A 13,246-nucleotide genomic window follows, 5' to 3' on the forward strand; every position below is an offset into this window, starting at 1 on the left:
AGGAAGAAGAGCAAGAAAAATAAAGAAAATGAAAAGAAGAAGAAGAAGAAGAAATAAAAACTCCTTTTTTCAAAAATATATAAAAAAAAAAAAAAAAAAAAGTAAAAGGAAGAGTTGTTTTGTGAAAAAAAAAGGTGAGGTAAAAGAAAATATGGAAAAATATTTTCCCGTACTTGAAAAGTGGGAAACATTTTCCCCAATTTTAGAAGACTTTTTGTTCCATTGATGGAAAATATTTTTCTCAACTAGTTTGTTTTCCATGAAACCAACGCCTGAAAATTCGGAAAAGTTTTCCTGAAAGTTATTTTTTTTGTGAAATAAGTGGAAAACCTTCCTTCATTTTCCTTTCATTTTCTGCAACTCCAAATTGCCATGATCATTTGGATACAGTGTTTCATATATACAAAGACGTATTTTCCCCCTTTTTTCAGATTTTTTTAAATTCCATCGTTCTATATTAAATGAACTGTAATTTCATTGTAATCCTTCGATTAAATTTATTGACACTTTTAGAGTAAGAATATATGTTGCTAAATGGAAATAAAATTACGATCGAAACTAGAAGAACTTTCGTTCCGTTGATGGGTTGTATTAGTTATTCATTTTTAAATTCTACCTTAATTTGAAATGAAGTAGATTTATGTCAATATATTTTTGGTCTTAGCGACTTACACTTCAAATGATAATTCTATTAATAAGGGGTATTGTCTTTTAAATTTGATGCCTCGGTTGAATTCTTAGTGAGCTCGAGCTATTAAAATAAATATATCTTTTCGAATTTGTTTGAGAATTCGTTGACCGAGTCGAAGGAAAGAAAGGTGTCGGTCGGTCGCTCGACCGCGCAATCACTGGCTCCTTGGATTTGGAAAAAAAAAAAAAAAAAAGATTGCCGTGCGCTAGAGGACTACCTAAATTTTGACTTACCATCATGTCATTATCAAATTTAGCACTCCTAATCCTCGCAAGGGTAGGACTGACATTTCACCCTAAGTGGTGCGCCTACCTTCTAATATATGTGGGTATACATCGTTTGAACCGTGCCTACGCTTTGCATTTAGCAAGTGATATTACTCTTGGCTTCGCTTTACTTCAAGGCTTCTGGCAGATCGGATCGGTTTCGCAAGGTCTTGCTTCTCTGACATTCTCCACCGTTTCTATCATGTGCTTCTGAATCTATCTGACCCTTCATTTCTGCTTCGGCTTTTCGGATGAAATGGATTCTGGAAATGGTCCTTCTTGTGTGACATCCCAAATTTCTAATTCTATTTTCAAATTAAATGAGACAGACTTTTCATCGACGCGCTTATAGTTCAATTCTCCGAGCTGATGACTTACGAGATAACTAGTCTATTAGGTGAAGCCGTTAAGGAATTTAAATGCAATAGGCTTGAGAATCTGACCATGAACCTACTGCTCGACCGTATAAATCTGCAAGGATCATTATGATACTGTCAGAATCGAACAGAAATCAATAATAGGTCGATTCGACTAAGATATGTAATTAGAGCATAAGTGATTCCACCTGATTTCAATATCCTCGTCGACCGACACTGAACTGATTATTCTGTCATTTTGGGTATCTTGTGTTCATATTTGAAACCTCAAGATTTTCACGACAATCGAGAGTCGCCAATGTGTCGAATATTACTTCATGGCTTGAAAATAATCAACCACGGGTCAATTGCACTGAAAATTTCCTAAAAGCTTCTCGATAGATTAGGACGCGCTCGAATCATGCCAGATTGAAATTAACCGTGATTTTAAATCCGAATTCAGAAATTGAAAGTTCTGCCATGTCACAATTCATTTTAGGAACGTCGACTCATCTTCAGAAGATTTTTCTACAAACCGAAATTTTTGGCGGAAAAGCAAACTAAGGCTGTTTTTGTTCGGGATTGTTAGAGGGCTGTTTTTAATCGAATCTTCGGGATGCAAGTTGAATCATTTGATGGAGAAATGTCATGAGAAGGCCGAGGACACATGGGTTGATTTAATTGAGCTTCAATTGGATGGAATTGAGAGAGAATTGAATGGGGGAATGTCCAAAATTCGTAGCTCCCATGGCACACCACATTTTGCACCTATTGCCAAGCTTGTAGAGGAAGATTGGAGGAGAGAGAGAGAGTGGCTGAGGTCATGTGGTGTCATGGTGGAGGCAAAGCCAATGAGAAGATGGCAAGTGTTGAGCTCTAGAGAGCCCAAGGAGACCCCCCACTCTTCAGCAGCTTCTTCTCCTTTAATCCAAGGCTTTCTCCATTATTGTTGAAGGAGAGAAGCTCAGCAAAAACCAGAGGAACCGAGCAGCATTAGCCCTCCACCATCGCATGCCCATCGGACCCCATTTCCTCCTTTGTTTTCCCCTTGTTCCAGTTTTTGCTCCAACCGACCTTTCGCCAAAGATCCAAGTAAAAAGTTAACTTCCCGGTTAAATCAGCAAATGAGCCACCCATCGCTGCGAAGATGACATCCAGACCGTTCCGGAGCACCTCGCCGCTGGAACGATTCTCCGGCCGTCCCGTACGGCCGCTCGAAGCCGTCGCTCGCCGGACCGTCTAGACTCGCCTGGTTCCGCCTGTTTGGCCCGTTTCGCGGTTTTCAGCCATTTTCTCCCAATTTCTACCCTACCTCCACCCATACCAACCTCTAATAAGATTCCCTTGACCCTTGGGAGCCGCCGGTTGCCAAACACTCGCTCGCCGGAGCTTCGATCGGCCCATTTTCGCCGTTGAAGTTGCTGGTTTCTTCTATGCAGTTTAGCCTAGATCAGAAGTAGAAGATAGCAAGAAGTTCCAAACTTCGAGGCCCGTTTTCAGTGTCTTCTCGGCCTTCGTTGGTGTCAACGCTTCAGGGTTTATCGACCGCCTTGGCGACGTAGTCGCCGTGAACTCACCAGCGCGCAAAACCGGTGAGTTTATCCTCTAAACCTCGCTTAGTAAGATAATCATGCTTAAGGAGTGTTTAGATTAGTCTAATTAGGTTTAGGTGGTTAGATTAGATTATTTTAATGTAAATTAGATTAGTTGTATGATTAGTTTAATGGATGTTTAATTATGGTTAATTGTATGTTTAAATTAGTGTAATCTAGTTTAAGCCATAATTAATTATTTTTAATTAATTAATTAATTATTTCGCTTTTTTAAATATTATTTTATTATATTAAATTATTATAATATAATATTTAATTATTTAATTTTCGGAATTAAATTTAACTATTTAATAATTTCGAAAATTTTGTCTTTGGGATGGTCGGTCGTTAGAATTTCGCGCCGATCGCAAAGAGTGCGGTCGATTTGTGCTAATTATTTGTTAAATTGAGAAATTGAGTGGAAATAATGATTATGGTTAATAATTCCAAAGTGTGGCATTGAGTGAAATTGGAGAAGTTTTGGTATTTAACTTGAAAATACCCGGTGTTGGCTTTTGGCACCGTAATTGGTTTGTAGGATCAGTTTGAATCATTGGATGTTATTGGATTGTATACCTAGTTCTATGGTTTAAATATATGCACCGCTTTGGTGAGCAATTGGTTTATATATGTCAGCTTGAGAGAGCAATGATCGTTTATCAGCTTGTGAGAGCAACGATCCATATATCAGTTTGTGCGAGCTACCATCTATATCAGCTTGTGAGATCATTGCATCCATGTCAGCTTGTGTGAGCCGTGATTTATTAATGGATGGATAGATAGATGGTATGAATTGATAGATGATATGAATTGATAGATGGTATGAATTTATCGACGTATGAATTTCACTGACGTGCAGGAAGGACTGAGGCGAGGTAAGTCCTCTATTCTCTTTGTGTGGCTAGAGCACCCTCAAGCTTATTTTCTTCCTAATCGAGTTTTAGAGGGTAGGACTTGCTGAGACATTATCTCATCCCGGCTGTGGGATAATATTTCAGGTCCCTAGATGGCGGATCCTTCGGAGCTTTTTGGTAGACTAGTGAGGGTCGCTGAGAGAATTTTTGACTTCGTTGATCCCGACTGAAGAGCTGGCGAATGGACCTGTCTAGCTGATCTTAGGACAGCTTAGTTTTTGAGGACTGATCTTCTGTAGATCTTTTGTTAATAGCCTAGTCCTGTAAATGAACTGGTTTGATATGTATAAAAAGTATGTGGTTAGTTTTGAAAATGTGATCCTGCTTTTCTATCCCAATTGAATTTTGTTTGGGGATTATTTACTTGCTTTTGCATGTGCATCAAAAAGAGAATGGGTCGATGACGTGTCATGGGAAGTCACTTTTCTATCGACCGCAGTGGGATGTGCGCGTTCTCGAGGTTCAGGGCGTGACATCTTGCTTGCATGGGTTTGTGTGTGTGGTAACGTTCTAACGTGAAGATGAAGCTGATGAATGCGAAAATATCGATTGCGGCTTCTCGACAAATCTGCTTCTGGTTATTGATCTACATGATTATTATATACAATAGAAAGAGAGATCTTAATCGTTTTTTTAGCAAAATATTTTTCCTAAAAATAATTGATTATCTTGCTTGACATAAATAATTAGTCGGGGAAGAAGTTTTCATTGTAGACAATAATTTTCATTTAAACATTTTCCATGGAACAGGAGCAATCAGTTTCAAGGACTTTTCTTTTTCAAAATAAATCTCATATGTTTTTCTCTCCATTTTAGTAGAGAACCCACACATTCCTAAAATCGGCAAACGGAGCTTCCAGGAAGGTGAGGTTAGCCAATGTAATGCAAAAACAAGAATCTTGGACTATTGAATTAGGTAGGGGCTGTAGGACGGCGGGGCCCTTCGACATGAATAATAATACAACCACCTCTTCGTGCTCGGGTTGAAATGCAAGAACGAAGAACCGGGGGGACGCGGTTACGAGAGAAGGAGAGCTGAAACAGCTCGCAATGAATCGCCTTCCGGTAAACACAAGTCAAATCGCTGTCCCGAACTCGGGGCCCCCAAATCTTTCTTGGCGGTCCAATCGTGTCTAAGCGGAACACATACTTCATAAGAAAGATCACCACCATCTTCAACACGGTACTCACAAATTATATAGAAAAGAGAACCTTTTGGTTATCATGCTCAACAACCTCGTTAACTAAAATATCCTTATTTAATTTCATTATGCACCGATCATAACTTTCGCTTAAAATTGATTTCTTGTTCTTGGAGGAACAAAAGGGCGTCGACACGTGCTCGCTCGCTGTGGTTGGGGACATGAATTCCGGGATGATCGAAAGAGCCGTGCAGCCCGTCAGGGTAGGTGCCGTTCTTGCTTCGTACGTGCCTTCCACAGGGGTCGTCGATGCCGTCGATGCCACAAGAAGGATCGCGTTCACTTGAATTTGGGGTCACTCTGCGTGCTAAGCAATTTCTTTCCTTCTTCTTTTCTAAATCTTATGATCTTCCGTTGATACGCATTCAGGTGGTCAACACGATTTTTGGTGCCCCTTCTCATCTTGCGATTCAACCCGGTCTATGGAGTCCGTTTTCATCCTGAGATGCTGCATAAATGTATAAATCGGTCCATTGCCCACGCACGTCCCTTTCTCGGTCTGTAGGCTCCGTTTTCATCCTAAGATGCTGGATAAATGTATAAATCAGTCCATTGCCCACGCACGTCCCTTTCTCGGACTGTAGGTTCCGTTTTCATCCTCAGATGCTGCATAAATGTATAAATCAGTCCATTGCCCACGCACGTCCCTTTCTCGGTCTATGGTGTCAGTTTTCATCCTGCGATTCAACTCGGACTAGCTTGTCCGTCTTCGTCCTGCGATGCTGCATATATATACAACTCGGTCCAGACTCCAGACCCATGCACGTCCATTCTCGAAACGAGTTTTCTTGCCTCTGCTTCGCTTCGCCGATTGAACCGATTTTCCCAAGGTTCAGCTTCTTCTTCGACTTTTTCCCCTCTGTCTCTCTCATGCGCTTCTGCATCTATTCGACCCTTCGTTTCTGCTTCGGCTTTTCCGATGGAATGGATTCCAGAAATGATCCTTCTGGTTTGCATGGGTGTGTGTGTGGGGTAACGTTCTAACTTGAAGATGAAGCCGATGAACCCGACAATATCGATTTCAGTTTCTTGACAAACCTTTTTTGCTTTCTAACTTTGCATGTGCCGTTGCTTTTTTTTTTTCCTTGGTTTGGGCGTTGTAGACTACAAATTTGCAGTCGCCTTTGCTCTTCACCAACTCCATATCATTCCCAGAAAAAGACGGGTGTTTTCACATTTTCTTGATATTTTGTTCTCTGGCTGAAGCTTTTGTCTACTTACAACTTTTCTAATCTAAAACGCAACTTCTCCCCATTTTTTACTTTTCGATCTACACTCCAATGTCCACCTTTCCTTGACTAAATCTGCGTGATTGGTTCCTGGCCTTCAAGTCCCATTCTTTGTGGGTGAAGCCTTTCATTTATCTGACTTTTCCGTGGCTTCTGGCTTCCCTTCTTGTTTCCAAAGTAATCGATTCGGCTATGCAGGCACGCAAAAATGCCGGACATCGAGTTGGGATCTCACACTCCTCGATCCCTTCGATTCAAGGTGGCAATGACGCAGAAGCATGACTGGCTCATTCTTTTGCTTCTCTTGGTGATAGAAGCCATCTTGCTTATGATAGAACCGTTTCGCCGTCTTGTTGGCATGATGACCGACATGAAATACCCTCCTCTTAAGACCAACACTGCGCTCTTTTGGGCTGTCCCGGTGAGTGTTCTCGCTAAGTCTTGAAATATTCACTCCACAGGTGCTGCCATCTGCTACGTAATCTCCGTCTTCATGGCCAATCTCTCTCTCTCTCTCTCTCTCTCTCTCTCTCTCTCTCTCTCTCTCAAGAAGACTAATCCCGACCCTTTGTCCTGGGCAGATTCTCGCCATAGTGCTTCCGTTCGTCGTCTTTCTCATTTACTACTTCACCCGCGACGATGTTCATGACTTCCGTCCTGCGATCTTGGGTGCTTCCTCTATGCTTCCCATCGATTTAGACGAACTCTGTTCGTCCTCAAATATTTTTCGAGAGAACCTTTAGCTGACGTGGAGAATATATGCAACCTGCAGGGCTTATATCTTCCGTGGCTTTGACTGCGATGATCACCGATGCTCTGAAAGATACTGTTGGACGACCAAGACCAGACTTGTTCTGGCGGAGTTTCCCTGATGGAATAGGGGTAAGTTCCGATCCTCATGCTGCAGGCATTTGGTTTCGCTTAACACCCCCTCCCTTCCCCAGGCGTAAGCATAAGAATTCTCTTGCGTTATTCAATTCCTTAAACTTCCCATGGTCATTCGCATGCCAGGTTTTTGATCCTATGATGAAGGATGTCATCTGTCATGGAGATAAGGCTGTGATAAAGGAAGGCTACAAAAGCTTCCCCAGTGGGCATACCTCTTGTGAGTATACGTGAAACGACTGGTTTTTTTATCATGCTCGTGTGAAAACATAAGAATGGTTTGATTCGATTCTCGTAATGTGGCTTTCTGCAATCCTGAATTCTCCTCGAAAGGCCTTTTGAACTGGACCACCTGAATAGGAAAAACAGCCAGCACTTTCTAATGTCACACTAGACTTCGCCCTCTTTGCTGGGTCACCAATTTTCTTAGTTTTACTCAATGCGAGACTTCTAAACAATTCTTGCCCAGATGCCAAAGATCATGATACTGGAATTAGAAAAAAAACGGAGCAATCTTGATATATCTGCAGGTTTTTTTTGGTTGGAACGTCAGATTGGTTTACAAATTTGACTCGGGAATTCACACAGCTCAGTATGGTTCGTAACCTTTCAGAAAGATGTCGGTCAGCATGATGCAGCAAATGTTGAGAATAGCTAAACTGCAATAATTAAAATCTCTCAACAATTCTCAAAGTAATTGCGAAATCGACAGAAATCAGACAGAACTGAGACAATCAGCTTTCGCAGTCGACTTTTCTTTTTATTCTTCTGTTTCTATGGTATGACCGTGGAGAAGGCTCATTGATTGTCCACATCCAAGGTCCTTCGCAGGTCTCAGTTAAGCAAGGTGCTTTGGCTTTTTCAAGAAAATGATAATATTTTCGATGGTCGGCAAAACTTGAAAATGAACTAGAAAATATTTTCCACCATTCGCTAAGGAAAATCATTTCCTCCATGCACTCCTTTTGATAATTTTTTTAAATCAAATTTTAAATTATTTTTCTTTTCTTTGTTTTTCTTTTTTTTTTCTTCTTTTCCCATGGCCGGTTGCTAGCCACTATGATGGCCAATAACCCGCCAAAGGTGACCTTTGAGTCTATGGCTTGTGGTTGGCGAACGCCAAGGAAGGAGAACAAGAAAAATAAAGAAAATGAAAAAAAAAAAAAAAAAGAAAATGAGAAAGAAAAATAATATAAAACTCGATTTTTCAAAAAATATATAAAAATAAAAACGGAAAGAAAAAAATAAAAGTAAAAGGAAGAGGTGTTTTGTGAAAAAAAAAAAAAAAAGGAAAAAAAGAAGTGAGGTGAAAGAAGATCTGGCAAGACGAACGTAGTTCATTTGACCTGGGTAACTTCTGAAAGCAAAGCAATTTCTTTTCGTTGTCTTTATTGTTAATGTCATTGTCATCCCTCCGATCCTCGCAGCTTCTCAGGGGTCTGCAGGACGTTTCATGCTTCAGTTTTCATCATGGCGCTTTCGCCGTATAAGCTTATATAAGCGACCCCTGCACGTTGCATTTAGGAAGTAATACTCTTGGCTCCGCTTCGCTTCAAGGCATCTCGCAGATTGATTCGGTTTCGCAAGGTTCGGCTTCTTCCACTATCTCCCTCTCCCTCCCTCTCGCTCTGTCTGTGTCATGCGCTTCTGAATCTATTCAACCTTTCGTTTCTGCTTCGGCTCTTCGGATGAAATGGATTCTGGAAATGATCCTTCTTGCTTGCATGGGTGTGTGCGCGTCTGGTAACGTTCTAACTTGAAGATGAAGCCGATGAACCCAAAAATATCGATTTCAGCTTTCCGACAGACTTTTTTTGGTTTCTAACTTTGCATGTGTTGTTGCTGTTGCTCTTTTTCTCGTTCGACGAGGCAAAGGGCTACTTCGGAAACAGACGTAAATGGTTTGGGCCTTCCCGACTACAAACTTGTAGTCACTCTTGCTCTTCACCAACTCCATATCATCCCCAGAAAGACGGGGGTAAACGGTACAGTTGTAGGGAAAATATCGTCTGTCCTAGCTAACTTGCTGCTCTGTTTAGCTATCTGTGTGGTTCCTGGCTTTCAAGATCGCTTGTTTAAAGTATCTAGGTGCTTTTCATGTCCCACGCCTCGCGTGCGAACCCTTTCGTTTATCCGACTTTTCCGTGGCTTCTACATTTCCTTCTCCTTCCAAAATGATGGATTCGGCTGTGCAGGCACGCAAAAATGCCAGACATCGAGTTGGGATCTCACATTCCTCGATCCCTTCGATTCAAGGTGGCAACGGCACATAAGCATGACTGGTTGATTCTTTTGCTTCTTTTGGTGATAGAAGCCATCTTGCTTATGAAAGAACCGTTTCGCCGTCTTGTTGGAGAAGACATGATGACCGACATGAAATACCAACACTACGCTCTTTTGGGCTGTCCCGGTGAGTGTTCTCGCTAACTCTCGAAATATTCACTCCACAGGTGCTGCCATCTGCTATGTAATCTCCGTCCTCATCGCCAATCTCTCTCTCTCTCTCTCTCTCTCTCTCTCTCTCTCTCTCTCTCTCTCGAAAGAAGACTAATCCCGACACTTGTCCTGGGCAGATTCTCGCCACAGTTCTTCCGTTCATCGTCTCTCATTTACTACTTCACCCGCGATGACGTTCATGACGTCCGTCCAGCGATCTTGGGTGCTTCCTCTATCGTTCCCATCGATTTAGACGAACTCTGTTCGCCCTGAAATATTGTTCGAGAGTATCTTTAGCCAACGTCGAGAATGTATGCAAATTGCAGGGGTTATATCTTCTGTGGTGTCGACTGCGATGATTACCGATGCTCTGAAAGATACTGTCGGACGACTGAGACCAGACTTGCTCTGGCTGAGTTTCCCTGACGGGATAGGGGTGAGTTCCGATCTTCATGCTGCAGGCATTTGGTTTTCGCTTAACACCCTCTGCCTTCCCCTGAGATCAAATTTCTTCGAATAAACCGCTACTCGTACAGGCATAAGCAAAAGAAATCTCTTGCGTTATTCAATTCCTTAACTTCCGATGGTCATTCGCATGCCAGGTCTGTGATCCTATAATGAAGGATGTCATCTGTCATGGAGATAAGGCTGTGATAAAGGAAAGCTACAAAAGCTTTCCCAGTGGGCATACCTCTTGTGAGTATACGTTAAATGACTAGCATTTTTATCGTGCTCGTGTGAGAAGATATAAAAGGGTTGATTCAATTCTTGTAATGCGGCTTTCTTCAACCAGTTGATGTCTATCTTGCTTCAGAGTTCTCCTCGATAGGAAAACCTGGATAGGAAAAACAGGCAGTACTTTCTAACGTCACACTCGACTTCGCCCTCTTCGCTGGGTCACCAGTTTTCTTAATTTTACTCGATGCGAGACTTCTAAACAATTCTTGCCCAGATGCTAGAGATCAAGATACTGGAATTATAAAAAACGGGGCAATCTTGATACATCTGCAGGTTTTTTTTTTTGCTGGAACGCCAGATTGGCGTGCAAATTTGACTCCGGAATTCACACAGCTCAGTATGGTTCGTAACCTTTCAGAAAGATGTTGGTCAACGTGATGCAGCCAATGTTGAGAATAGCTTAACTGCAATTAAAATCTCTCGACAATTCTCAAACTAATGGCGAAATCAGACAGTAACCTGAGACAATCGGTTTTCGTAGTCGACTTTTCTTTTTATTCTTCTGTTTCTATGGTATAATCGTGCAGAAGGCTCATTGATTGTCCACATCCAGGGTCCTTCGCAGGTCTCAGTTACCTTTCATGGTATCTAGCAGGGAAAATTAGAGCATTTGACCGTTGGAGCCACATTGCAAAACTCTGCATCATACATTTCCCTTTGCTTCTTGTGGCCTTTGTCGCTATTTCCCGTGTCGATGACTATTGGCGCCATTGTCAGGATGTATTTGCCGGCGCTCTTTTAGGTTAGTATCAGAAGTGGCATGAATGATCAAAAAGAAAAGGTCATGCGAATTAGTCTTTGCAGATGAAATACATAACTTTCATCCACAACCTTTCCAATTTTTCTTAATGCAGGTTCGGTCGTTGCTGCATTCTGTTACTCGCAGTTCTTCCCTCATCCAAATGATATGAATGGTATGTCTGCACGCTTTGCAGCTAGCTCAAACAATAAAGCTCCGAAAATAGCAACTTCTTTCTTTTTAAGTCATGTCCTTCATGGGTTATATCCTACTTCAGCTGTATGTTCATATCATTGTTCATCATCAGTATGTCATAAGAAACTTCTCGTGATTTAAAATGATTGGAGGACACAGCAGAGTCTAGTTCGCATGTTTCAGTTCATTGTCCCGTACGCCACTCATCGACAGTTGTAAAATGTTCATGCAGGTTGGGCGCCTCGTGCATTTTTTCATACGATGGAAGAGAGAAATGGGGTTCATTCTTCAGCTCAAAGGGTTAACTCTTCTCATCCGCAACAACCACAAGTCTGAAGCTTCATTCACGGGATGAAATAATGGCATGGAAAGTTCGGAATCAATGGATATGCTATTGTCCCCATGACTGCTTGCATGATTTTCCTATCCAAAACTTATTTATATGACAAGCCTAATGTCAAGACTTGACTTAAACCGAGTGATCGATCAGATGCATCGGTTAAGAGTTTATCTGCAACACGGGCTGGTGTCTAAACTCGACTTAAACGGAGTGATCAAGCCGCAGCGACTGGGCTTATACAACTACTTGTAGAGAAAGCTCAATTGCAGGTTTCGGCACGAAACCATGCTTTTAGTAGCTGGACGTGCTTTGGTCGAATGTTTGTTGGAGGCAGCTATAAAGCACACCTTTGAATCATTTATACGATGTGTGTTGAGCTTGGTCCTTCCACTTAAGGCAAGTCTCTACCTATCACTCGTCATTACGGTTTTAGAACGGCGTCCTCTCCTTCCGGCTATCAAATATTGATGAATGCGGTGCGTCCAAACAAACTCTGTTCCTGAGAGATTGTCTAAGTACGTTGTCAACATAGCCAATAATTCAACCCCCCCCAAAAAAACATAGCCAATCAATGCGGAAACGAATTCTACTAGAGATTAAGCGATACAACGAAAATTACAATTACACTCGAATTGTTTAAACACTCTCAGTGTTTCCCAAACCCTAATAATATCAAATAACTCATGCAGTATTTAGTCCTACAATTTTTTGATAAATAATCTTTTCATTTTATGATGGAATTACACGCAAATCTTAAACTCATAAAATTTAATTGGCTTGAACAATATTTCTTATTGGATGTCATTCACGAATAAACTCACGAAATAGCCCCGAAAGGCACTCGCTTGAGAAACTGTGCTTCAATATTTCTTGACCAACGAAAGCAACCCGCGGCCACGAGCACATATCTAGATGTATATATGTCTCTGTCCTAGGAATCCGAATCAACTGCTTTCGCCAACTTCAAATAGGATTTTATTTTCCTTTTTTTTTTTTAATTTCTATTTAGCGCATATATAAGTCACGATCAATCCCAACATTTTCTTTTCTGACTTGTATTTCACGGTTCAGACTCCAACGTGAGGACAGTGGTGACAAGGCAATAGACGCGATCGCGACTGCTTTGCAGCACCGAGAAACGGGATGAATTTTTTTGGATCCCACGCGCCTTAGTTATCTTTGCTCTAGAAATAGGGTTTTTGCGCCCCTAGAACGGAGAGAGATTCTAAAAAAGCATTTTATGGACTTTTTTTTTTTTTTTTTTTGTATTTTTCATTTTGCATTTCTGAAATTTTCTCTTTCGGCTGTGCAGGAGGTCTCTGACTCCCTGACCCTCTCCAGCGTGGAGGTGCGAACGGGTGGAGCTTTTCTATGAAAGAAATGGCTTGGCACAATTTTCCCGGGCCAATTCGGTTTGGGCTAGATATGTGAGAATGGGTCGTAAATCTATTTTGTAACCCATATGTGATGGGATGAGTTCAATAGATGGGTTTAAATATAAATATTTTTCTTTTTTCCTTTGTTTTTTTTTTTTTTGCTTAAACAACAAAGCATTATGTCTTGCTAAATTAAAGAGTGGGGTTGGATTTTGATTTTTTACTAGATTATGATCACATAAATGTGCTTCTAGTTATTTATCTACACGATTATTATAGAAAGTAAA

General features: G+C 41.3%; 1 protein-coding gene across 1 annotated transcript; it reads left to right on the top strand.

Annotated features, from left to right (window-relative positions):
* The first annotated feature begins 6,458 nt into the window (after window positions 1–6,458).
* Window positions 6,459–12,958, top strand: LOC120290483 (lipid phosphate phosphatase 2-like). The gene is made up of 7 exons (XM_039306756.1): window positions 6,459–6,671; window positions 6,832–6,919; window positions 7,023–7,132; window positions 7,262–7,355; window positions 10,863–11,051; window positions 11,164–11,327; window positions 12,896–12,958. Exons 1-7 carry the CDS (start codon window positions 6,459–6,461, stop codon window positions 12,956–12,958), a joined length of 921 nt encoding a protein of 306 aa, XP_039162690.1.
* Window positions 12,959–13,246: the final 288 nt, after the last annotated feature.

The sequence above is a fragment of the Eucalyptus grandis genome, chromosome 2 (genome assembly GCF_016545825.1).
Source record: "Eucalyptus grandis isolate ANBG69807.140 chromosome 2, ASM1654582v1, whole genome shotgun sequence".
NCBI classification, from domain to species: Eukaryota; Viridiplantae; Streptophyta; class Magnoliopsida; order Myrtales; family Myrtaceae; genus Eucalyptus; species Eucalyptus grandis.

Excerpts from the sequence above, each read along its gene's own strand:
- LOC120290483 (XM_039306756.1), top strand. The coding sequence starts at position 6,459 with ATGCCGGACATCGAGTTGGGATCTCACACTCCTCGATCCCTTCGATTC. Across the intron at positions 6,920-7,022 it reads CTTCCGTCCTGCGATCTTGG|GGCTTATATCTTCCGTGGCT; the intron begins GTGCTTCCTCTA and ends TGCAACCTGCAG. Across the intron at positions 11,328-12,895 it reads GGTTATATCCTACTTCAGCT|GAGGTCTCTGACTCCCTGAC; the intron begins GTATGTTCATAT and ends TCGGCTGTGCAG.